The sequence below is a fragment of the Sus scrofa genome, chromosome 13 (genome assembly GCF_000003025.6).
Source record: "Sus scrofa isolate TJ Tabasco breed Duroc chromosome 13, Sscrofa11.1, whole genome shotgun sequence".
NCBI lineage: Eukaryota > Metazoa > Chordata > Mammalia > Artiodactyla > Suidae > Sus > Sus scrofa.
Window position 1 is genome coordinate 205,846,178 of NC_010455.5, and position 25,351 is coordinate 205,871,528.

The 25,351-nt window shown below is 54.8% G+C and overlaps 1 protein-coding gene across 8 annotated transcripts in view; it reads left to right on the plus strand.

Annotated features, from left to right (window-relative positions):
- Positions 1-25,351, plus strand: part of SLC37A1 (solute carrier family 37 member 1) — a 74,877-nt gene that overhangs the window by 19,230 nt on the left and 30,296 nt on the right. For 7 of the 8 annotated variants that reach the window (XM_021071027.1, XM_021071029.1, XM_021071030.1 and 4 more), the window contains 7 exons: positions 1,800-2,029; positions 7,090-7,171; positions 15,491-15,623; positions 16,274-16,352; positions 20,993-21,128; positions 23,020-23,096; positions 23,936-24,102. In XM_021071027.1, coding sequence (XP_020926686.1) covers positions 1,974-2,029; positions 7,090-7,171; positions 15,491-15,623; positions 16,274-16,352; positions 20,993-21,128; positions 23,020-23,096; positions 23,936-24,102 — 730 coding nt within the window. In that variant the 5' untranslated portion in view covers positions 1,800-1,973. The remainder of the gene's footprint in view (positions 1-1,799; positions 2,030-7,089; positions 7,172-15,490; positions 15,624-16,273; positions 16,353-20,992; positions 21,129-23,019; positions 23,097-23,935; positions 24,103-25,351) is intronic. The other variant, XM_021071032.1, reaches the window with a different exon arrangement.

The following is a 25,351-nucleotide window of genomic DNA, read 5'->3' on the forward strand; positions in this document are numbered from 1 at the left end:
CCCTGGGGCTCGATCCTAGCTAAGGCCCCGGTGGGGATGAGGGCCGAGGGGCCAGCCTGACCGGGACAGAGGGGGCTGCACTGCCTCCCCGAGAGGAGATGGGGCCGTGGGGTATGACAGCTTGGCAAAGCGCAAACGCTCACATGGGAGGCAAGACAGGAGTGACCCTGGGGAACCTGTTTTATTTGGGAAGACGCAGGCATTTAGGGATATGGTTTAGGTCCTTCAAATTGGAGCTATTTGCCATTACTTGTCTTTTATCTCAAGGAAATTGTTCAAAGACCTTGAATAAATGTCAGCTTTAAATTAAGCATAATGTTCAGTCAAAACTAGCTTTCTTTAGGAGTTCCCTGGTGGCTCAGCGGGGTAAGGACTCAGTGCTGTCACTGATGTGGCTCGGGTCACTACTGTGGCAGGGGTTTTGATCCCTGGCCCAGGAGTTTCCAAATGCTATGGGTGTGGCCCAAAAAAAGAGTAACTTTTTTTTTTTTTTTTTTTTTTCAGGGATGCACCCACCGCATATGGAGGTTTGCAGGCTAGGGGTCAAATAGGAGCTACAGCTGCCAGCCTCTGCCACAGACACAGCAACGCAGGGTCCGAGCTGTGTCTGCGCCTGACACCACAGCTCACGGCCATGCTGGATCCTGCACCCACGGAGCAGAGCCAGGGATCGACCCTGCGTCCTCATGGATTCTAGTCAAATGCGTTTCTGCTGAGCCACGATGGGAACTCAAGAAGTAACTCTCTTTAAAAATACTATGTAGGAGTTCCCGTCGTGGCGCAGTGGTTAACGAATCCGACTAGGAACCATGAGGTTGCGGGTTCGGTCCCTGCCCTTGCTCAGTGGGTTAACGATCCGGCGTTGCCGTGAGCTGTGGTGTAGGTTGCAGACGCGGCTCGGATCTCGCGTTGCTGTGGCTCTGGCATAGGCTGGTGGCTACGGCTCCGATTAGACCCCTAGCCTGGGAATCTCCATATTCCCAAGAAATAGCAAAAAAAAAAAAAAAACAAAAAAAACAAAAACGCTATGTAACCTGTGGATTTTCAACAAGTGTTGAGACAGAACAGTGATGCCCCTGCAGGTGCTTCGTGCTGTAATTTAGCGCCTTGATTCCAAACAGTCCTTGTCGCAGAGCGTAGGAGACGACTGCGAATTCACACGAGTGGTGAGCTGGGCTCTAAGACCGGAGACCCGGCCTGCCTGCCCCTCCTTCCCTCTCCTGCTCTGCTTTCCACTCCGGCTTCAGAACTGGGGGCCATTTTCCAGGCCCGTGCGGTGCCCACAGGGGTGAGAAAGGAAGGGCAGGTGTGAGGCGAAGGCCATTCCCACAGCTTGACGTGCACTTCGGCTCGATTGCAAAGCCGCCGTCAGAGGACCGGCTTGATGACCTGCCGTGGTGTCCAGGCGCCCGTACCCCTCTGTTACTGTGGCTCAAACGTGGCCTGGTCCACAGCAGGGGTTGGGGCTCATACCGGTCTCCTGTGGACATTCACCTTCGTCCTGCAGGGCACCGTGTTGAGAGTGGCTTGGTCTCTGGAGGTCTCGGGGCCGGGGGGGCGGGGGGATGAATCCGGCAGTTCTTTTCACACGTCATCAGAACATCATGTGAAATCCACGGCCGTGATCTTGACACACAGCTGCCCCGGAGGGCGGATGCCTGCCCCCTGCCCGGTGGGAGCACCTGGTGCATGAAAGTCCAGCTTTGCCCGGGGCTGGGGAGCAGCGGTTCGTTCTTCCCCGGGACCGTTGGCACTTTGGCCAGAACATCTGACCTTTCTCCATCTCATTCTCCTTGTAGAGAGCAGAGCCGCCGCGGGAAGCGAGAGGCGAGGCGAGACCCGCAGGAGAGCCCCCGGCTCTCCAGCCTGAGTTGGCTGCCTGCGGAACAAGAGAGCTGCAGAGAGCCGGGCTTAAGAACCTGTTTATGAAGCGTCTCCTTCCGTGACCGAGCTCCGCCATCAGTGCGACATAAATGGCCCGACTTCCCCCTGGCATTCGCTTCATCGTCTCGTTCTCCAGGGATCAGTGGTGAGTCCCTGGGCCTGATGCAGCCAGCGATCCCCACCCCCACCCCCAGTTCCCTTGCGATGCGCACATGGACAGCTGGCTTCCCCAAACGGGTGACTTGCTTAGCGGTGGGGGGACGCTGGCACCTGGCACACAGCCGTGTTGTCCGCCTTTGGTTCTGGCAGTGACAGCCTTTGGCCTCCGGGGCTTTCGGTGGTGGCTGCCCATGGGAGATGATCCTGGTCCCACAGAAAAAGGACCCCTGAGCCCCGGCAGGATCCTGAAGGGGTGTGGGTGTGCCAAGCCCGTGAGCTCTGAGCTCCGTGAGTGGGCTCACAGGGCCAGGACTTTCAGACAAGAGAAATCCGAACAAGTGAAAGGCAGGCCGGCGCACGGCCGCGTTGCCCAGCACCTCGCGTGCCTGAGCATCCTGCCCACGGGCCCCAGGGGCCCCGCAGGCCTGGAGAAGGTGCAGGTAAGGGCGGAGTCAGAGCTGGGCCCCGCCTCGGAGCCAGGCCTTCCAGTGCTTTCCCCGCCCAAGCCGACCTCTGCTGGGAAGGCGGGTTGCCTCCTCTACCCTCTTAGGTTATGGGCTTGGGGGCATGCGAATTAAACTGGGAAAGACAGATTCGCAAGAGAAAAGACATTTAACAAGGACTACCTGATCCCGTTTGTGTGAGAGTTCACGTGCAAACGAGGCCCCCAGGGGCCTTAGAATTGGGGCTTAAGTACCCTCTTAAGGAGAAGAGCACTTTGGGGGAAACAGGCGACTTTGCGAAAATAAAGGCCCTTAGGAGAAGAGCTGGGAGAGGAGAGTGTGCAGGTGCTGTGGGCGCCCCCCACCCCCGTCTCCAGGCCAGAGACTCGGTCTGGCTGCCCCCCGGGGAGTGTTTGTGACAGCTGAGTTCTCCCCAGGGCTCTGCTTTGGGGCAGGTGAGAGATTTCAGGGACCCAAAGGCCTTCTGCTCGAGACAACGTTCATGGCACAGCAGGGTGTTCTGGACCCTTCCTCTCTGTCTCGCCAGTGCGCTGGGGGCCTCCACACCTCGTTCGGCTTCTCAGGCTGATGCGGGAGCACTCAGAGGGTGGCAGGTGTGACTTCAGCCACCTGGTTCGTTCCAGAGCAGTTTTTATCCCTACCTTGTTTTGTAGCTTTATTTTGATACAGTTTTCAAACTCATAGAAAAAAGGGTAAGAGTGTTACAGAGAGCTTCCGTAATCACAAATGCTTGCTTTTTTCTTTTTTTCTTTTTCTTTTTGGTTGCGCTCCTGGCATGTGGAAGTTCCCAGGCCAGAAATGCAACCCTCCCTAGTAGTGACAATGCAGAATTCTTAACCACGGGGCCACCAGGGAACGCCAACAAAGTCTTTGTTTGTTTGTTTGTTTGTTTTTGTTGTTAGGGCTGAGACCTTTGGAGCTAGAGCAGTGCTTCTCAAACTTTAGTGTGCCCGTGCGTCACCCCAGACTCTCCAGAAATGCAGATTCTGATGTAGTAGGACTGGGCCGGGGCCTGAGCACCTGCTTTTCCCACGTGATGCAGTGCCGTGGGCCCACAGACCACACATAGGAAATGGCGTGTCTGTCTTCATTTCTGTTCCATCTCCGCCTCAGACTTGTTCTTTGACTTTGGAAAGTTATTTAACCTCTCTGGAGCGCAGCTTCCTAGCTGTAGAAGAAGAGAATTGGCTTTAACACTCCTGCGAAGGGCATTTTGAATGTTTTTCTGCCCAGCGTGCATTGATCCTTCGTGACAGCACGTGGCTCTGTGGGGGACCAACTTCCCTCCTTTGTGTGCAGTCGTGACAGGCAGGTGAGCCTCAGGATTTCCTGTCCCATTAGGGCAGCTGATGGGGGCCCCTGAGCTCTGTCCTCTTGACCTTCCGCCATAGCCCTTGTCCAGCAGGAGGCAGGAGACGAGGTGGGCTCCAGGGCTCTCCTGGGACCCTGAATCTAGAGTAGAGGGCAGAGGAAATGGTGAAACACATCCGGCCCCGCTGTGGGGCCCGGGCCCAACTGGTAGACAAATTCTTTTTTTGTTTTTTCTTTTTTTTTTTTTTTTTTTTTTTTTTTTGTCCTTTTAGGGCCGCACCTGTGGCATATGAAGGTTCCCAGGCTAGGGGTCAAATCGGAGCTATAGCTGCCAGTCTGCACCACAGCCACAGCAATGCCAGATCCGAGCTGAATCTTCAGCCTACACCACAGCTCACGGCAATGCTGGATCCTTAACCCACTGAGTGAGTCCGGGGATCGAACCCGCATCCTCATGGATGCTAGTCAGATTCGTTTCCTCTGCGCCACGAGGGGAACTCCCTGGCAGACAGATTCTTAACATTCATCCCCATTTTCTTCTCCCGTCACCTTCTCTCATGTGTGTGGGTGTGGGTACACACCCACACCCACACACACACACACACACACACACACACAAATACACACACACATTTTTTCCTGAACCATTTGAGAGCAAGTTTCAGACATCATTCCTTTTTATTTCTAAATTCTTGAGTGTACATTCCCTGCGAACAAGCCATTCTCGTAAAACTGCACACAAGGATCAAAATCAGGAAGCTGGAGCTCCCGTCATGGCACAGCAGAAATGAATCCGACTAGGAACCATGAGGTTGCGGGTTCAATCCCTGGCCTTGCTCAGTGGGTTAAGGATCCAGCATTGCCGTGAGCCATGGTGTAGGTCTGAGGCAGCTCAGATGTGCTGTTGCTGTGGCTGTAGTGTAGGCGGGCAACTGTAGCTCCGATTAGGCCCCTAGCCTGGGAACCTCCGTAAGCTGCAGGTGCAGCCCTAAAAAGCAAAAAGACAAAACAAACAAACAAAACAACCAGGAAGCTTAACATGGACGTAATGCTACTACCTAATCCACAGCGCAGAGTCAAAATTCTATTAAACGTCCAGTAGTGACTTTTATAGATTTATCCCCCCGGCCCAGGATCTAGTCCAGGGTCCCATGTCGCATTTCGTTGTCCTGTGGCTTTAGTCTCTTTTATCTTGGATCTGTCTCTTGGCTTCCTTCATCTTTTATAAGCTTTTTCTCTTTTTCTGCAGATTATGCATGTTTGTCAGGAGTAGCGCCGAGGAGGGCGGGAGCTTCTTGCTGATGATGAAGGAGGTTCAGAGGTTGTCGGGGGAGGAGCGGAAGGAGTCGTGTGATGTTGGGTTGGGATTAAAGATGTCGAGACCTGGAGAGGAGATACGGGGAGAGATATGCGTAGCTGTGTGTGTGTGTGTGTCTGTGTGTAGGTATGCATGTGAATGTGGTGGGTGTGTACGGAGATGTGTGTTGTGTGTGTGTGTGTTCTGTTTGTAGGTGTTGTGCGTGTGCATAGAATGTCCTCTTTCTACCGCTGAGAGTCCCAGAAGCAGCTGCACCCCAGCAGCGGTGAGCCCACCTGGTGCCAGCGCTCGGTCCTACGCGCCATTCATTTCCCACTAAAGGAGCCAGGCCGGCAGCATCCTTGGATGGGGGTGGGAAGGGAGATGAGCCTGGGATATCTTGTGCCAAAAAGTAAGGACGTGCTTGAAAACAAAGGGGCTCTCACCGGCCGCATCCGGGGTGAGATTTTAAATAAATGATACTATTAGTGGTTTGGAGCCCATTGAATAAAGTAAGAATCTGGCAAGTCCGCGATGCTGTAACTAAATGATGCATCAATGGCAGGAAGTGGCGGCTTTCCTTTACTCATCTGCAAGCGTCTCTGAGCCTCTGGCACGTCGTGCGGTGTTGCCTTCGCTAAGCACACGTCCTCCACAGGGTGCAGGTGTGAGTCCCACGGGACCACCAACCCTTTTTTCCCACCTGAAATAGGACCCTACTGTGTTTGTCTGTCTGTTTGTTTGTTTTGATCTGGAAATATTTATTTGACACCTACCTCTTCTGGTGGTCAGAGAGGCAGACAGCCCTGGTCCAGAGAAATAAATCGCAACGCTGAAAACGTGGGCGGGAGGCAGGAGGGAGGGTCCGCGTCTCCAGGGGGGCCCCATCCCCCATCCCCTGGCCTCCCCCTTGGGTGCCTGTGGGTTGAAGCACCCAAGGGCAATTCGAAAGTCAGTGGTCTTTCCAGAGCAGGACGGGTCTTCAGGGTTAGGGGCTGGGCCCCCGGCGCAGAGGGCCGCCTTCCTGGCAGGAGCCTCTTGCCAAACACTTTTCCTCCTGACCTGGTTTCTTCCCGAAGGACTGTTTTTTCTGTCGAGTGGTTCGAGCGTTCAGAATGGAATGAGCGTCCATCCTCCTGCTAAAGCGTCGTCTTTTCTGTAGGCTCCCGTGCATCTCAGCACTTGCTCTTGAGCTGCTTTTCTCCAAAACCAGGAGGAGCAGCAGGGCTCCGGGCCAGTGTGTTTGTGTCACTGGCCTCATTCATAGCTTGTGGGCATCCCTGAGTTGTTCTCGTTGAGGTCGGTGAAGTGTTTCTATTTCTCCCTGGCTTGTGTCCTTCCAGGGGCATAGAAGCTAAAAAGTAAAAAATAAGTATGATCTTATAGGCCCAGGAGAGCAGGCTGATGAGTCGCGTGCAGTTAATTTTGTTACAAACTAAACAACCATTCCTTCTGTCTGCTTCCTAAACACCCCTGTGTACCTGTGTCCCACATTCCTCTTGGATTAGTGTTTTTCACGAATGTTTAAATCGTTTCCATTTGGACGAAGTAAAAAAGTAGCATGTTTTTTGAATATCACAGCAGAGCGGTATTATAAATAGAACTGACCATGGATACAGCAGTGAATGAATAACATACAGCCTGAGGAAGTTCAAGAATACTGTTATAACCTTGTTGTTTTGTTTTGTTTTTTGCCTTTTCTAGGGCCGCTCCTATGGCATATGGAGGTTCCCAGGCTAGGGGTCTAATCAGAGCTGTAGCCACCAGCCTACACCACAGCCACTGCAACTCGGGATCCGAGCGCATCTGTGACCGACACCACAGCTCACAGCAGCGCCGGTTCCTTAACCCACTGAGCAAGGCCAGGGATCGAACCTGCAAACTCATGGTTCCACGACAGGAACTCCCCCAGTTATAACGTACCCTTAATAAATCTTATTTTATGTCATCACCTGCCGCTGTTTTGTGTTCCAGGTACCGAGCCTTCGTTTTTATTTTGACATTTTTGCTGTATGCAAGTTTTCACTTATCTCGAAAGCCTATCAGCATCGTTAAGGTAAGAAATCCTTACAAACCCTCGATCGCATTTCTTGCCTAAACTCTCCGTAAGGAACTAGTTACCTTAAGAGCCAATTCGGGGGTGGGGGGTGGATAATAAGATAAGTGGAAAAAATGGATTGTTGAGGAGCAAGTTATTTCGCTCCGTGTTTTTAGTTTCTCTTTTCTGAACTTAAACATCTTAAAAATGTTTTTAGGATTTATAGTTTCAGAGCTGGCCTGCTTTCGGTTATATTGGTTGACAGTTGCGGAATTCTGAAGCTTGATGAAGTGTTTATTCTGTCTTGTGTGAACGTCCCCCCTAAATATATCCAGTCTAAAATCGTTCCCCAAATTGCTTCTCCAGCCATGAGAGTCATTCGATTGTACCCTAAGCCGGGCAGTGGCAGGGGCGTGGGGGGTCTCCGTTATTAGAACACTGAGTTTCTGGGTGCCTGGTGGGTGAGCAGGAAATTGTCCAGCAGGCCTTTAACTCGACTCTGAGAAAAGACGATTGCAGCAGATAGTCCTACATAATAGCCGGTATAACCTGGGATAAAACAAGAGAGTTTTCTTACCCTCATTGGCTCTCGACAGGCTCGAGTGGCTTTTGACTCTGTATTGTAGGCAATCGCCCAGGGCCCAGAGTGGTCCTGCTAAAGCTTGGCTGCCCCTCCCCCGCGATCTCCTCGCTGGCGGGGATGCAGGTCCAGGACCCTGGTCGTCCTGCTTCCTCTGCTCGCCCCGGCAGGGGGCCGCGTGCTGGACAGCTGCCCTCCCAGCCTTGGGGCCAACGGCAGAGGCAGCACGGTGGCTGTTGCCTCTGTGGGCAGTTCTGTAGCCCCCGGTCTCCATCCACTCCCCGTGGACACGAAACATCAGCCATTTCCTCCAAGGATGCTGCATTCCTCCTTGACCCCTAGGACACAGGAATATCCCCTGCCCTTCAAGGCGCTTCCAAAAACCGCACGTTTTTGATGCACCAGGTTTTAGTAACTAGAGAAATATAAATGTGCTTCTCGAAAGAGAGGAAAGAGGAGGGCAAGAGGGGGGGCCTTCACTCTTCCACCAGTGTCCCTAAGTCAGTGCCGAGGACCGAGCAGCCCCTGAAAATGTAGCAGCACTGCTTCCTGTCTTCTGTTGAGAAAATAAACACGTTGCCGAGGTGGGCGGGGCTGTGGAAGGGGCCTCGGGGAGGACCGTGGCATCGAGGCAGCCACAGTGGTCGGGGGGGCCTTCCCGAGGTTCAGGACTGATCCTGAAAGGCTGGGTTTGGACCCTGCGGCCAGGCCCTGGGTGCTGGGCGAGGGCCTGTACTGGAACCGTGGCAGCGCGCTGAGGCGGGCTGGCCCCTGGAGAGCTCCCTTCTCATGGTCACCAGAGTCCCCACTAGCCAGGAAGGGGTGTGGCATCCTTCCAGGCCAGTCGCCCTCTTCCCTGCTGGGACAGGGGGCTGACTGATGAGGGGGTCTCGTGGCCGGTTCCTAGTTTTCGTCTGTGGCCGCATCTCCTCTTGCTGAGCCCGCAGCCTGACGAGGCATGCTCGTGTCTAATTTAACATCATCACACTGTCCCCTGAGTGTCCTTAGGAGGAAGCTGAGCCTCGAGAGCCCAGGCCTCTGCGAGGCCAGGGCCGCCTCAGGGGGCCTCTCCTCGGGCCGGGCTGGCTCCGGGGTCCTGGCTCGAACCGCCCGACACACGGTCTCCCGGACAAGTTTAAGCACCTGAGAGTATCCACAGCATCACGCCCAGGTCGTCGTCAACACGTGGACTGTCTGACTTAGATGTGCCAGGTGGCCTGGCCTCATGCCCAACCCGTGGGCTTCTTCTGTGCCTTCGGAGATGAAGGATCTGGCGCCCCACGTGATAACTGACCTATTACGCTATCCGAGGCTTTCGTGCTTTATAGCTCATCTTATTTATGAAACTAGAAGTAGCAAGGATCCAGTCGGCCCAAGGAACATTTGGAATGATCTAGAGCCTCTATTTACTGGCACACCATGAGCAGATCAAAATTAAAATATCTTTGCTGGAGTTCCCTTCATGGCTCAGTGGTTAACGAATCCGACTAGGAACCATGAGGTTGCGGGTTCAGTCCCGGGCCTTGCTCAGTGGGTTAAGGATCCGGCGTGGCCATGAGCTGTGGTGTAGGTTGCAGATGTGGCTCGGATCCCGCGTTGCTGTGGCTCTGGTGTAGGCTGGTGGCTGCAGCTCCAATTCGACCCCTAGCCTGGGAATCTCCATATGCCGCAGGTGCGGCCCTAAAAAGGACAAAAGGACAAAAAATAAATTAATTAATTAATAAATTTGCTTACCCAGAATGGACCACCGGGAGCTGTGAATTATGCAATGTTCACGTTCTTCAGTGTCATTAAAACATGACCTGTTCTGTCAGCAGGAGACTGTGTCGACTTACCTTTAGTCGCTGCTGATACCTAATTTTTCTCTGATTTTAGTCTGGCAGGAAGGAAAAACAAGTGATAACGATGAAAACAGGGCCAGAGGAGGTGGGGTTCCGAGAGCAGCACGATGCCCCAGTCCCTCCTCCTCACTGGAGGCGGGCAGGCAGTGGGCTCAGCCGGGGCTGCAGGGATGCAAGTTGCCCGAGGAGAAGGGTGACACTGGCCACTCTGAATGTGAGGGCTCGGGCCCCTGCTCGCGTGGCCGTGGGAGTGGAGACCTGGGAGATCCCGAGGGGCGGACAGAAAGCAAAGCTGAGAGGCCGGGAGTGCCCACCACGGCCCTGGGCGGACATGTGCTGCCTAGAAAGTTCTACTGTCTCCTGTGTTGGTACTTAAATAGGATGCAGCTCCAGTGAACATCCTAGCAGTGTTTTTTTAATCAAATAAAATAATGTTAGCGTTTATCTGAAAGACCGTCTAAGAATTAGTTACCAAGGAACATGTGAAAAAGGTAACATTTCTAAAGCCGCTATCATCAGATTATGATGATACTGCATGAGCATAGGCAGGTCAGTAGAATAGCGTATGAGATGCCATGCAGACATCCAGTAGAACGGCTGACAGGTGACGTGCGAAATATAGTCCAGTGACTACACGGTGTTGACACAACTGGTGGTACATCTAGAGGACATAAAGTTGAACCCCTGTCTTATAAAAAACGGATAAATTAAAGATTTTAATGTCAAAAATAAAGAGTAAAAAGGCAAGACCAGGAGTTCCCCGGTGGCCTAGTTGGTTAAGGAGCCAGCTTGTTACTGCTGTGGCTCGAGTCCCTGCTGTGGCTTCGGTTCCATCCCAGGCCCAAGAACGTCCCCATGCTGTGGGCGTGGCCAGAAAAAGCCACGAAGGAAATTGTGTGAAGCTGGGAAACCCAAAGGAACATTGGATGGAAGGCAGTTCACAGACAAGGGGTCTGAATTTCCCAGAGCTGCATGAACTGTGGTGCAAGCTTGCTGGTGTTTACAGGTGCAGATTAAAGTAATAATGCCTCACTTTAGACCCACAAACTGGCGCAGCATCTAAGAAAATGGCAACCCTGTTGCTGGCAGCGATGGAGAGAACTTTCGGGTGTTGGTGATGGAGTGTGACGTGTTCCAGGAGTTCTTACTGTGGCTCAGTGGAGAGGAATCTGTCTAGTATCCATGAGGATGCAGGTTCAATCCCTGGCGTCGCGCAGTGGGCAAGGATCTGGCGTTGCCTTGAGCTGTGGTGTAGGTTGCAGACATGGCTCGGATCTGGTGTTGCTGTGACTACAGTGTAGGCTGGCAGCTGTAGCTCTGATTCGAGTTTCGACCCCTAGCCAGAGAACTTCCATATGTCGCAGGTGCAGCCCTAAACAGACAAAAAAAAACAAAAAAAGTGTTCCAGCCTTTAGCAAAGTGTCTGGGTAACACCTGTTGAAATTAAAAATGCTTGTCCCTCAGTCCTGCTTCTGGGAATCTTGTCCATAAAAATGAAAGCACCAGCACTTAGGGGGCTTTGCAGATGCATCTTAATTGTAGCATTGTTTGCAATTAGAAAAAAAGAAAAAAGAAAAGGAAAAAAAGCTGGCTATTTTGTCAACTTAATCAGCAAGTGAAAGTTTGAATAAATTATGGCACATTCATATACTGATATGTGCAACTACTTCAAAAAATTAATTAGAGCCAAACCAATTGACTCAGAAAGATCCCCAGGAGGTATTTTGAGTGAGAAGCGTCAAGATCAGTGTGTGCATAAGTCCATGTAAAATGAGTTCATCTTTAAAAATGGATGGGGGTGTTCCCATTGTGGCTCAGCAGGTTAAGAACCTGACGTAGTATCCATGAGGATGCACGTTAGATCCCTGACCTTGCTCAGTAGGTTAAGGATCCGGCATTGCCACAAGCTGCAATGTACATCTCAGACGTGGCTCGGATCCTGCATGGCGGTGGCTGTGGCGTAGGCCTTCAGCTGCAGCTCTGATTCGACCCCTAGTCTGGCAACTTCCGTATGCCACAGGTGCAGCCCTAAAAAGAAAATAAAAAAAGAAACAGATGGTGACCGAGCTTCCCTATGTATTCTTCCCTGTGTATTTCCATACGCCTCTCTGAGTGGGTGTGTGTTTGCTTATGCGGGTGTGTGTTTGGTCCATTGTTGTGTGGCTCCTGTGACTCAGATGAACTGACTGCCTCCCGGTGCTGTGTAAATGGGCACAGCTTGTCCAGTCTTCCTGCTTTGAGCACTCGGTCCACTTGCATTGCTGTAACCAAATCATACAGACTGGGTGCTTGTGACCAAGTCATACAGACTGGGTGCTCGTAACCAAGTCATACAGACTGGGTGCTCGTAACCAAGTCATGCAGACTGGGTGCTCGTAACCAAGTCATACAGAGACTGGGTGCTCATAACCAAGTCATACAGACTGGGTGCCTGAAAACCACAGACACTGCCCACAGTCCTGAAGCCTGGACATCCCAGGTCATAGTGCCACATGATCAGTTTCTGGCAATGCCCTCTTCCAGCTTACAGACGGCCTCCTCCTTGTGTAGGGTAGATGGTGGAAGGCTGAGGCGTTCTCTGGGGTCCTTTTAAAAGGGCACCGATCCCATCCATGAGGCCCTCATGACCTAATCACCGCCTCCAGGCCCCACTACCGAATAGCATCACCTTAGGGGTTAGGTTGCAACGCATGAATTTGGTGGGAACACCAACATTCAGACCAGAGCCGGCCCCAAATCTTGCCTTTCTCTTCTAAGACTCCTTTTGGTTAATGCTTTGGAGAGTTCTTTTAACCCAGAGCTTTCGTAAAGGAGTGTGAAGACTATTAGAATAAACGCACCCACACAACCTAGTGGCCGGCGATGGCTTCCTGTCCACGTCGAGGAAGTGCACACAGGCACACACGCGCCTACAGCGAACTCCGTGTGTCGTCCAGAGGACACAGTTGAGGAGCCTGGAGGTTGCGCTCTGCCCTGTCCTGCCCCCTCATTGTCACCGCTCAGCATCGCCCTGGACCCTTCCCGATTCCCACTCGGTTATCTCCTCCGTTCCGGAGAAGAGCAGCCTGGCTGCAGCCCTGGCCCAAGAACCCAGGAGGTGCCCCACCCTTGTTTTTGGAAGGAATGAGCGAATAGAGTTTGTCAGTGTGCAGTGGCTCCAGTTCAGAGTCTTCATTAAAGGTTCATTTCTATTGAAAAAAAAAATCATGCCTACATGGGGAGCATACAGAGGGTACGTCTGCTGGAGCCCCTGGCCCAGCCCCTGCAGCGTCCTCTCTTTAGCGGTTCTCCCTAGGGGGCGGGGCCCGAGTGGGGCGGGGCGAGGGCGGGGCCCGGGCGGGATGGGGGCGGGGTCTGTGGCTGACCGAGGGTGAACACACTGCATCCCGCCGCCCCTGCCCCGCTGCCAGGCTCCAGGGGCTGTCGTGGCGGTTTTCTGCCTTCTTCCATCCCCTTGACGCCTGTCTTCCCGCGCCCCCCAGCCCCCGCCTTTGCGTTTGGCCGTGTACTTCGTTGCTGCCCTTCCTTTGTGTATCACAAAGACATTCTTAAACAGTTGTGAGCACTGCGTCCCTGGAGTGTTCCGTTGGGCTCTTCCTCCCCCGGCGTTTCCTAGCCGGATTCCTGCTGCCAGGCAGGCTGTTGATTGATGGGCTTTTAGTAACGGCCTGGTGTAACTTGATTATTTGCTGCAGTATGGGTGGAAAGGAACTGTGTAAAAAGATTTGCAGAGGAGACGTGGTTTATGAAAGCAAAGGACTAGTTCCCCTCCCCATGATGTTAGAACATTGTAATCAGGTCACCTGGTGAGGTTTTTTTAGATTAATTGAACTAAATTAATTTCCCTGCAAACACCAGGTTTGGGGACTAAAACGCACTGAAATATTAAAATGTAGGAGTATTATTAAAAACTAACATGTAGTTATTTAAATACTCTCAGGACTCTTTGAGCTCAGGTTATATTGAATCTTCTGTTGCTTTTGCTGCAGCCATTGGAGGGGGGCGTTTGCATTTCATGCAAGAGGAGGGCTGGGGAGAGAAGGCGCTGAAGGGGATCAGGAGCCAACCGGAGGCTCCCAGGTGGCCCTACACACTCAGCTGCTTAAGACCCAGAGGGGCGTTCTGCATACACACGCACACACGCACAGCTGTCTTTACAGCAGTGCCGGGCCGGGCTCTGCTGCCTTCAGGATGGACGCCCTTGGCCGAGGTTGGAAGCCAGCCTGGCAAACCTAGGCTTCCCGCTCAGAGCCCATGTCCCCGACTAGCACCTCTCGTCACAGCCCAGAACAAAACAGAACCTCTTCTGCTTCTGTGTGAAACAGGAAGGGCTGCTTTCCAGTCCTTTCTGCCACACGGATGGCGAACAGGACGTGGACGTGCCCGTCGGAGCGGCGTCTGCATTGGTCCTCTTCCCCAGCTTCCGTGTCAGGACCCCAGCCTGAGGGTCCCCCTCAGCCTGCAAGGGTGTCTCCGTCCCACCTGTGGCTTTCTTAGTGACAGGTGAATAGACAGCGAGGGTGGGGCCTCCCCGAGAAGCTGCGGGGAAGGTGGGGGGAAACACCTGACTTCCGAAGGCAAAGAGGAGAATTTATAAAACCAGGTGGGCGGGAAATGCTGGAAACGCCAGTTGTGTGCAGAGGAAGCCACCCCCCCCCCCAGGTCCCCATTGCAGTCACATCCTCAGTGTCCCACCTTCAACCCAGGTGAGTCCGCCGAGCACAGGCCCGGCCAGGAAGGGGCTCCTAGGAACCCACCACCGTGCCATGAGCTCCGCTGAGGAAAAAGCTATTTGTAAAGTGTGGCTCTCAGTTTGCACAGGGGAGCTTTGGCTAGTTTTAGGGCAGTGTTTCAATTGTAGCAGAACCGCGCGGTGATGGCAACCAAGCCACGTGGCCTGAGTGGCTGGATCCCCTGTGCCCTGCCAGGTCTCAGGGGTGTGTGTCTGCAGTGTTGGGTGGCATCCAGCCCAGGCTGACCACGGCCCTGGCGAGGCCAGCCCTTTAAAGGAGGCCAGCCTCTTTGTTTGGCAGCTCCCTGAGGAGACGGGGTGCCCAGGAAGCAGCGGTGGTGGCCAGGCCTCTTGGTGGACCAGGGCGGAGCCCCCACCCGGCCCACGGCTGGGAGCCGACCCCAGGGTAGCTGCTCCTTTGGGAGCAACCCCCCTCATAGCCTGCAGGCCCCATTCCGCAGACCCCGGCTCACTAGAGGCTGCCCCTGCCAGACCTCCGCTCCCCTGAGGCCACCTCTCTGGCCTTGAGGACACCTCCTTTCTGCCCTCACGCACACCTGATGGATTGGTGCCCCTGAGCCACCTGTAGCCAGAAACCCAGAAAGCCCACACCTGGCAGGAAAGAAGCAGGCAGGTTAGCACCTGGGGAGGGACATGTGCGACCGCCAGGCGGACGGCAGACAGCAGGGGTCCTGTCTGGATCCTCCTGTGCTAAGGAACAAGTCACCTGTTGCTCAGGTCCCATGGCAAGGTGGCCCCGGCTGCCCTGTGGCACTTTCCTAGAGGCGCAGCTTCCTCCCTAAGGAGTGGCCTGAGCTGGTTTGTGTTGGAGGTGGTTTTCTGAGATATGATTTGCATTGTACGTTGTAAAGTAGGCGGATTTCGGCGCCTAGCCTGGCAAATATTTACAGGCTCGCTTAGGCAGTCATCACCTAGGCAGACCATGCCCGGGTGCAGGGCGCTTAGCAGCATGCGGGTGGCCCTGTGCAAGCTCGTGTGTGCCAGGTGTGCTCAGAAGGGCAGCCCCTGGAACCTTTCTTGTGGGCAGGGCTCGTGGGTCCCGCAGACAGGCTGCCCCTATGGGGCCTTATCCCCCTAGAAGGCAGTCACCCTGGGGTGGCTCGTCTCACCTGTACCCTCTCCCTCCCCGCCCCCCGGCTTCTGTCCTCCCCACGACATCCCAGGGTGAGCTGCACAAGTACTGCACTGCTTCTAATGAGGCCGAAGTCAGATTCAACGGCCAGAGCCAAAAAACCAGCGACACCCCAGCTCACCAGCTCCCAGACAATGAGACCAACTGCGGCTGGGCCCCGTTTGGTGAGTTCTCCACATCCCCCCCCCCCCCCGCCGCGGGTGAAGCGGGCAGCCCCCCAGGTTCCTCCACAGGTGATGCTCAGAGCCGCTGGCTGGCCTGGCTCCCGGCCTCACCCACCGTAGCGCGGTGAGGAGGTGAGGCTGCTCCCAGATGCACCTGCGCCTCCAGGTGCGAACTAGCCTCCCTCCTGCAGCCGCGGCTGCCGTCCTCCAGCGCCCGCGTGCGGGAGGGGTGGGGGTGGCACACCTGAAAAAGGTTCTCTCGGCGGAAGATCAGCTGCGAGCGTCCGTGTGCGGTGTTTGTCAAAGCTGGACGTTGAGGCTCGCAGAGCGTAGGCTGCGGGTGGCGAGAGAAGAGGTCCTGGAGCCGTGCGGGGGCGGGGGCGGGGTGGCGGAAAACAGCCAGGCGACGTGTGAGACCCCCCCCCCCGCCCCCGCTCGCCGCCGGAAGTGAGGAGTGGACCTAATGGGAGGAAGGGTTAATCAGCGATTGTCTGAAACGTGGCCGCGAATTCTGTTCAGAGCCGCCCCTTCCCTCCGGTCCGCGGCCTGGATCGGAGGTGCCCTGTGTGCCCCTGGGCCGCTCCCCGAGGTGGGCTGGTTTTGGTGGGAACTAAACCACACTCTTTCCTCTCGCCTTTGGCCCCACGTAGATCAGGACAACTACCAGCAGCTGCTGGGGGCCCTGGATTACGCCTTCCTGTGCGCCTACGCCGTCGGCATGTACCTGAGGTAGGTGAGGCCGAGACCCCAAGACCGGGCAGTTCTGTGTACAGATTGGCCGTGTGCGTGGGAGCAGGTGTGGCCCCCACCCTCTCCTCAGAGACCAGGGTGACGTGGGGGCCGGCACACATCCCGGGGGACCTGCTGACCAGCCGACAGCTTTCCTGGCCCAGGGTTGGACACACTGTGAGCCCTGCCAGGACGCGGTCCCTCAGGGACAGGGAGCTGGCGGCTCCCTGACCAGTGCGCACAGCCGAGCATCTATCCTCTGCTGTCAGAGGCCGTCTGGCATCGGAGCAGTCACCCCGGACGTGCAGGGCACGTCCGCCTGGACGCCCAGCTGGGCCAGGCGGCGCCTCACCTGCCTGCCTGGCGGTCGGGGGTGTGGACTCCAGAGACACGTCGTGGGGGCTGCATCCGCCTTTACTGCTCGCCGCCGTGGCTCCGGGCAAGTGGCCACATCTCTTGGCCTCTGTTTCCACTTTGTAAAATGGGGAGCGAGTTCTTAACTCCTCATAGGAGGGCGGCGAGCCCTAAACAGTAATGCGTGTAGGATGCTCAGAACAGGCCCTGGCACACAGGTGCCCCGTTCCCAGCCCCTGGTACACATGAGCCTTTCCCATTCTTTTTCTTTTTCCGTCTTGTAAAAAATACTATAGTTGATTTACAGTGTGCCCGTTTCTGCTGTACAGCAAAGCGGCCCAGCCACACACAATGCACGTTCCCATTATCCGGTTCTCGCTCCCGCTCTGAACTGGCCTAGGGAGGGGGTAGTGCCCATGGGTAATAGGACACGTGACTGGCTGGCGAGCAACTGCTATTGTGTCAGTCCAGCCAGGTTGACCAAAAACAAACCCAGAAGCCTTTTAGGCATTAAGGCCTTTACTTCAGAGAGGCTTGGGTTCAGAGAGATTTTTAGAGCTTCGAGAATCTCAGGAAGCCCCGTGCCTGGTTACCTTCCTCCCCAAGGCCTGCCCACCCGGACGGTGGCATCGTCCAGGCCTGGCCCCCTCCACAGCTCAGGATGCCTCTGAGTGGTTGGGGAGGGGGTTCTGCTGACCGAGCCACGGGCACCCCCTGTCGTGCCTGCACTTTGGCACAGGCTGCAAGGCTTGTCTGAGTGTGGTGTGAGTACTAATGGGTACGGGTTATAACTAGCCGGTACCGGAATAACCCAGACGGAGCGAGAGGCCAGCTGCAGAGCACCGTGCACGCCTCGGGCTGCTTGGGGCCCGGGATGCAACCAGGCGGCCAGCCGTGTTCCGTCCTGGGGTCACGTGTCTATGTTTTGAAGACTGCAGTTTCACTGGACACCAATAATCAATAACATAAAAAGAGCCAAAGGCTGGAGTGTGCTTTTCTCAGTTATGAGAAACAGCGTTGAGATGTGGTTCTCAGCGGGGAGGGGTTTTGTCCCCTGGCAAACAGTGAGCAGAGGCTGGACCGATGTGGTTTTGGTGTCTCAGCTGGAGAAGGCAGTGCTTCTGGCTCTCGAGGGCAGAGACCGGGGTGCTGCAAGGTGTCACAGCACGGGGTAGCCCCTCGCCGCAAAGAATTGCCCCAGCCAGGATTTCAAGGGTCCTGCAGGCAAACTTGGTTTGGGACTTCCCTGGTGGCCTACCAGTTGAGGATGCAGCATAGTCACTGTTGCGGCTTGGGTCACTGTTGTGGCGAAGGTTCGATCCCTGGCCCAGGAACTTCTGCATGTTTTGGGTGTGGCCAGGAAAAAAAAAAGAAGAAACCTGATTTGAATAAAGTGGTTTTTATGGTTGCTTACTTATTTATTTATTTATTTATTTTTAGGGCCACACCTGCGGCACATGGATATTCCCAGGCTAGGGGTCTAGTCGGAGCTGTAGCTGCCAGCCTACACCACCGCCACAGCAACACAGGATCCGAGCCGAATCTGTGACCCACACCGCAGCTCATGGCAACGCTGGATTCTTAGCCCACTGAGTGGGGCCAGGGGTCGAACCCACATCCTCATGGATTCTAGTCGGGTTCATTACCGCTGAGCCACAGTGGGAGCTCCCTGATTGCTTGCTTATTGGCGGAGATGCCACTCCTGCAGCCAGTGAAGGTTACAATAACATTTTGTCTAACGTGAAATCCACAGTCAACTGTGACTGAGACGAGGACACACCCCGCTTCCCCGCATGGCCTTTTTTTAGTGACATCCTGGCACGTGGCTAGTGAAATGGATCGTGCAGTGTATCAGATAGACCAGATACCGTGGCTCCTTCGTTAGCCCTGGTCAGTGCTGGCAGGTTCCAGCAGGTGTGGCGTGGCCTTTCTTATCTGCAGGAGTCCCTGTGAACGTGGAATGGTGTCCATCCCCTTAGGCCTTTTCTTGAAAAACTTTTAAATGGAGACCAAACTGGGGCCCGGGGTCATACAGCAAGACCAGAGGACATTTGTAAGCCCTAGTCGGTGGCACCAGCTCCCAGCAGGATCACGCCTGCTCTGTGATCTCAGGCCCATCAGCCAGCCCCTCCGGGACCTGTTTCCCCTTCTCAGAAGTGAGCACGATGAAGTTGATACTGCGCCCAGCTCTAGAATGCACTTGAGTTTGTTTGTAATCGGTGTCTGCTCAGTTTTAAGTTTGACCTGAATTTTTTTTTTTTTTTTTTAGGGCTGCACCCGTGGCATATGGAGGTTCCCAGGCCAGGGGTCAAATCAGAGCTACAGCTGCCGGCCTACACCACAGCCACAGCAATGATGGATCTGAGCCACATCTGTGACCTACACCACAGCTCAGGGCAACGCTGGATCCTTAACCCACTGAGTGAGGCCAGGGATCAAACCAACAACCTCATTGGTTCCTCATCAGATTCATTTCTGCTGTGCCGCAACGGGGACTCCTGAATGTGTTTATAATTTTAAATTATTTCTTCTGCGTTCATGTTCAAGTATGTACATGGTACCGGGTAGATCTTTTTTCTTTAGTAAATTCAGAAGTGAAAGCTCTCCAAAGTGGTAGTTCTTGAGATGCAGGACCAGAATTGCAGAGCTGGTTCCCAGAACGTTCTTCTCTGGCCGGCAGGTGTCATCCCACCTTACGTGTCTTATTGGCTGACGCCTGGAATGATTACACAGAAGAAAATGAGACCCTGGAGTGTTTAGTTTGCAGAAGGCTCCCAGTTGTTTGAGATGATTCTCCAGGGGTTTTTTTGTTTGTTTGTTTTTAGAGCCGCACCCGTGGCACAGGGACGTTTCCAGGCTAGGGGCTGAATCCGAGCTACGGTTGCCAGCCTACACCACAGCTGTGCAGGATCTGAGCTCCATTTGCAACCTACACCACAGATTATGAAACGCCGGATCCCCGACCCACTGAGTGAGGCCAGAGGTCGAACCTGCATCCTCAGGGATCCTCGTCGCATTCATTTCCACTGAGGCACAATGGGAACTCCCGACTCCAGGTTTTTATTCACTTAATAAGGCACCAAGGGAGTTCCCGTCATGGCTCAGTGGTTAACGAATCTGACTAGGAACCATGAGGTTGCGGGTTCAATCCCTGGCCTTGCTCAGTGGGTTAAGGATCCAGCGTTGCTATGAGCTGTGGTGTAGGTTGCAGACGCGGCTCGGATCCCACGTTGCTGTGGCTCTGGCGTAGGCCTGTGGCTACGGCTCCGATTGGACCCCTAGCCTGGGAACCTCCATATGCCGCGGGATCAGCCCTAGAAAAGACCAAAAGAAAGTCACCAAGGGCCAAGCTGTTTCGCAGTGACAGCCCCTCGGGCAATGAAGAATGTATTCCACGTGCATGGGGTGGCAGGTATGACGGTGGGAAAGCCTGTTAAATACACGCCCAGTGTGAAACTGCAGCCTCACCCCCTCCACGGTGCGGGCGCTGTTGAGCTGAGTACTGGCAGCCCGCCAGGCATGAACCACATGCATCTCGTTTGAGCACCGCGGCAGCTCTAGGAAGCAATTCTCCAGGGAGATTAGCTCTTTATTTTTTTTTTTTTTTTCTTTTTTATGGTCACACCCTCAGCCTATGGAAGTACCCGGGCCAGGATTGAACCCCAGCCTCTGAAGCAACGCAAGCTGCTGCAGTCAGGTTCTTAACCCCCATGCTCCAGCAGGAACTCCGAGATTAGCTCCTTATTGAGTCAGGTTGCTGTTGACGGGGACCACGGGGGCCCTCCCACCGTGTTGCATAAAGCAGATGCTCTTTAACGGGTCGTGGCAGGAGAGGGTGTGAACAGAGCCCCCCACCACCAGCACAGGGCCTCAGTGACAGCCTGCGGGCTGAGGGGCCCGCTCAGGGTCACGTTTGTCTAGTTCAGCAGCTGAAGGTTTTAAATACTCTGTGCGTCCACTAGACAGTGCTTATGTAACACAGGACTAGCCGGCAGGACAAGGGTTTGGTTTTTTTAAGTTGGCAGCCATCTCACATGTCATAGTATTTAAGTCGTATGATTTGACAGTGATTTTACTAGAAATAAAAGGTCTTAGAAGATGTCACCCGCTTCTGGCTCGCAAATGCTCCGTGGAGAAAGAGTTGTGATTAGCACTTGGAGATTGCAGGGCTTCGGAGTTCTAAAAGCTCGGAAAACAGCAGGAGCCCATCCTGAGGAACCGCTGGGTCGTTTGCTCTGTGGGTGTGTTTGTTTTCTCATGTGGGTCTTTCTTTCTCTCTGTCTCAGCGGGATCATAGGGGAACGTCTGCCAGTGCGGTACTACCTGACGTGTGGCATGCTGGCCAGTGGTGCTTTTACAGCCCTGTTCGGGTTCGGCTATTTCTACAGCATCCACAGTTTTGGTTTCTACGTGGTCACTCAGGTAGGGCCTGGGGCCCTGGCTCACCGAGGACGGGGTGGCCCTGATGTGCTTCCGTCCCAGGTCCCGACCTCTGCCAGGAGAGGCGTCGGCAGGTGAAGGGAGCAGGGCCGCAGCTCGGTCCTCGTCCTTGTCTCTCCTCCGCTGCACACCTGCCGCAGCCGGGAAGTCTCCCTTAGTTTCGGGAGTTGCTGCTGGAAGAATCCTGTTCATCGGGCACCCCAGCAGGGGATCGAAGCAGAAACCCTCCTGAGTCCTTCTGCCTTGATGTGGGCGGTCTGAGTTGTCCTGTCCGTGACAGACCCAAGCACTCAGGAGGCAGAGGGATAGGGTTATGGCGAGGAAGGGAGGATGAGGGGGCCAGGGAGCCGTCCGTGGTCGGAGGGGTGGGGGGCAGTCCGCAGGGGAGGGGGGGCCAGACAGGAGCGGCCAGGCCTCTCCAGCTGCCCCCCCCCCACCCTGGATCTCTCAGCTCCGCCCCTCCTAGCAGGGCCATGGATAATATTGACGAGAAGTGGAAAATGACTTAACACAAGGATGCTCAACCTCTGAGGCTCTTCACACGGCCCAGGGGGCTGCTACCAAACCACCGAGCCGAGCTGTATGCAGTTTGCTTCTAGAGTTTTCACCATAGGACTTGAAAGAGTTTGGCCATTTTAATTACAAAATATTTCAAGCAGGGAGTTACAGCTCTGCTTTGACCCCTAGCCTGGGAAACGCCATATCCCACAGGGGTGGCCCTAAAAAGACAAAAAAGAAAGAAAAAAAAATGAAAATCAGAGTGTGGGAAACAGCTATTTCCCAGAGTCCCAGCCTGTGGCTGGAGGAAAGGCTGGGCCGGGCTGGACCAGCAGCTCCCAGGCCTCCGAGGGCAGGTTGCTGGTCCTCCCCAGGCGGCTGGAGGAGGCCTGAGGCTTGTTTCCTGTGGCCTCGCAAAGCTGCCCCTGGGGCTCCTGAGACTAACACAAAGCCAGGTGCCCACACGCCTCCTAAATCCCTTCTTCACGGGGAGCTCAGGTGCTCCTGGAAGCCGGGGGAATGGTTTCTCCAGGCGTTAGCGATGCTCATTGCGGAGGCGCAGTAACCACAGCCCCTCTTTGTGGTGCGAGAAGGGAAAGTGTGCAGTTTACAGGCCGTCTTGATGGTGTGACCACTGTTCAATAACAAGGAGAAGGTTTCTCTCTTTCAGTGAAGTTTATTTCTTTATTTTAGGGCCACACCCATGGCATATAGAGGTTCCCAGGCCAGGGGTCAAACTGGAGCTTCACCTGGCAGCCTACATCACAGCCACAGCCACAGCCACAGCCACGTGGTATCCGAGCCACACCTGTGACCTACACGACAGCTCACGGCAACGCCAGATCCTTAACCCACTGAGCGAGGCCAGGGATCGAACCCGCATCCTCATGGATACTAGTCAGGTTCATTGCCGATGAGCCACAATGGGAAGCCCCTCCTCCCCCATTTTTTAAGGATGCATTTTCGTTTGGGGCCCAAAGTGACTTAAAGAGACAAGGAGGCTGACACTGAGTCACACGGCTACTCCCTCGGTTCGTTACCACTGAGCCACCACGGGAACGCCCTCAATAAAGTTTCAGGTTGGAAGAGCCTGGAAGCTTGGCGCCAGGCTGTTGCCGGTGGTTCATCTCCTAGCAAGAGAGTTTCGTTTCTTTTTTTCCTCCACTTTGTCTAAAATGGTCACGATAGGCTCCCGGTCCTCTTGCACTAAGATGTGTGTTTGTATCTAGTTTAAAACACACCTCTGGCTGCTGAGGCTCACGGCGCAGGGGGATTCGCCCTCTTCTTATTGGGAGTCCTCACGGAGCCCCCCAACCCCCGAGGACGGGCCCCCCGTGCCTGTCACCCTGAGTCCCCTCCTTTGCCCCCGTCACAGATCGTCAACGGACTGGTACAGACCACCGGCTGGCCCAGCGTCGTCACCTGCCTCAGCAACTGGTTTGGAAAAGGGAGGTGAGGCCGGCAGCCCTGTTGCCAGGGGCGTTCATTTGCAAGAGATTCTGATGGAAACCAGACCAGCTTATTTTCAGTTTTTCTTTAGACTTATTACCTCTGTGAAGTGAGGTGACTGGAAGCTCTGCGACATGTGTGGCTGGAATTCCGATGCGCTTTGTCCCTGGAGACACGCCCCCTGTGGTGGGCAGGGTGGAGTCTGGGTCACGGGCCTCGCTGGCCTCCAGGGAACCTGGGAGAAATGCAGGCAGGGCCTCCAGGCTTTTGGAAGCAGAAGCCACATCTTCTCAGGCTTGGAAGGCATGGGGAAACGTGACAGGTGCCTGGTGGCAGAGCTGCACCCAGCCCCTGGTGACCTGACTGCCGTCGGAGCCCAGGGTAACACACAGCACCGCGGGGCCCAGGGTGAGGCAGTGGTCCGGGAGGCTGAACAAGCTGGGGAACCTCACACTGGAAACGCACACATCCAGCCCGTCGTAGATGCCCACTCACGTGGCGGGTTCGTCCACGTGAACTTTGGTTAATGGGATATTGTATCAAGTGATTATTTAGATTTTGAAAAGGCACAGATTTCAGTTGGGGGGCCTTCCAAGAATTTCAGAGAAAGGCCTCTTTCCTCTTTGCATCCTAAGCTCAGAGAGAGATGTGTCCCTGCACAGCGGGAGGGTGCAGTCCTCCTGGGACCGTCCCTGGCCCCGTGTCTTGGGGAGACAGTGGGCACAGCGCCTGTTTGTGACTGTACCAGCCCTTTCTCGGCACAGGCGCGGTCATGACGTCACGTACTGGCCCGTTGAAGCCTCGAGACATCGCAGGCCGTCTTGTGTTTTGCTGTGTTGCAGGCGGGGTTTGATCATGGGAGTCTGGAATTCCCACACCTCTGTGGGCAACATTTTGGGGTCCTTGATCGCTGGCTACTGGGTGTCCACCTGCTGGGGCCTGTCCTTCATCGTGCCCGGGGCCGTGGTGGCAGCCATGGGGCTGGTGTGCTTTCTCTTTCTCATCGAACGTAAGTACCAGCAGGTGAGGGCCCCACCCCGGGGGTCTCTGGGGGGCTACTGCTGAGGCCCGTGCACCTGCGTTGCCCGGCTCACCTCTTGGGGGGTAGACTTGCTCCTTCAGGCCCAGGCTTCCCCAATGAGCCGCCGACTCCTGGTTTGGCTGGATGTCCCGCTGTTTCCTGATTATTTCCGGAATAACCGATGTTGAAACTCCTTCCGCCCTGTCCTCTGGCCTCACAGCATCGGGCAGGCGTGTCTTCCTCCTCCTGCCATGCTGCTCACTGCCCTTGTCTCATCAAATGAGATGGCCCAGTGACTGCACCTGCTGGCCCCAGTCTGCAGTGTGCCTCTCCAGCTTGCTTGCTTGCTTTCCGATAAGATGTATCCTTGGCTGGGCTTTAAAACCACGCATGACTTGAGATCATATATCTTAACTGGGCGAAGAGTGTTCCACCAGAAAATCTACCTTTTGTTCCATTCTAGACCCAATACCAGACATTCAATTTTTTTTTTTTTTTTTCTTTTTACGGCCGCGTCTGTGGCATTTGGAAATTCCCAGGCTAGGGGTCGAATCAGAGCTGCAGCTGTCGGCCTACACCCCAGCCACAGCAACTCGGGATCCTTAACCCACTGAGCAAGGCCAGGGATCGAACCTGCATCCTCTTGGACACAACTTCGGGTTCTGCACCTGCTGAGCCACAGTGAAACTCCCCAGACTTTCATTTTAGTTGATCCTGAAATTAGCTTTTTAAATAGAGCGCCCGGGACGGGGTGCCTAACGGTTTACACTAACGCTGGAGAAGCGGGTGCCGCTTTAGCTCCTGCGTGTGGGGGCGTCCTCCGCCCACGTGCTCTCGTGCTGAGCTGCCTTTGGCTTGTGTTGTGGCCTAAAGCGAAACGAAGTCACAGGCCCCTGGACTGCTCCCTGCGGTCCATTCCCAGGTAGGGACACAAGTGACGCGGCCCCTGTCGCGCGTTCATTATAGCTTCAGCTTTGCGTTCGGAGCTGCTGGGTGTCATCATCCCTGAGGTCCAGGTGAGTGCTCTTGAGTTCTCACTGCTTTCTTCTTGCTGCTGAGACTTTTTTTCTGTTTAAAATAAGCACATTCAGCCGAGCGCAGTGAGGCTCTGGGCGATGTCCTGTCCGTAAGGGTGGAAGCCGAGGTTGGAGGAGGACTGAGACCTGCCTGGGTGCGAGCAGAGGGCCCGCGGCTGCTCACCTCCTGTTCTCCCCGTTTTCTCCCAGGGCCTCAAAGT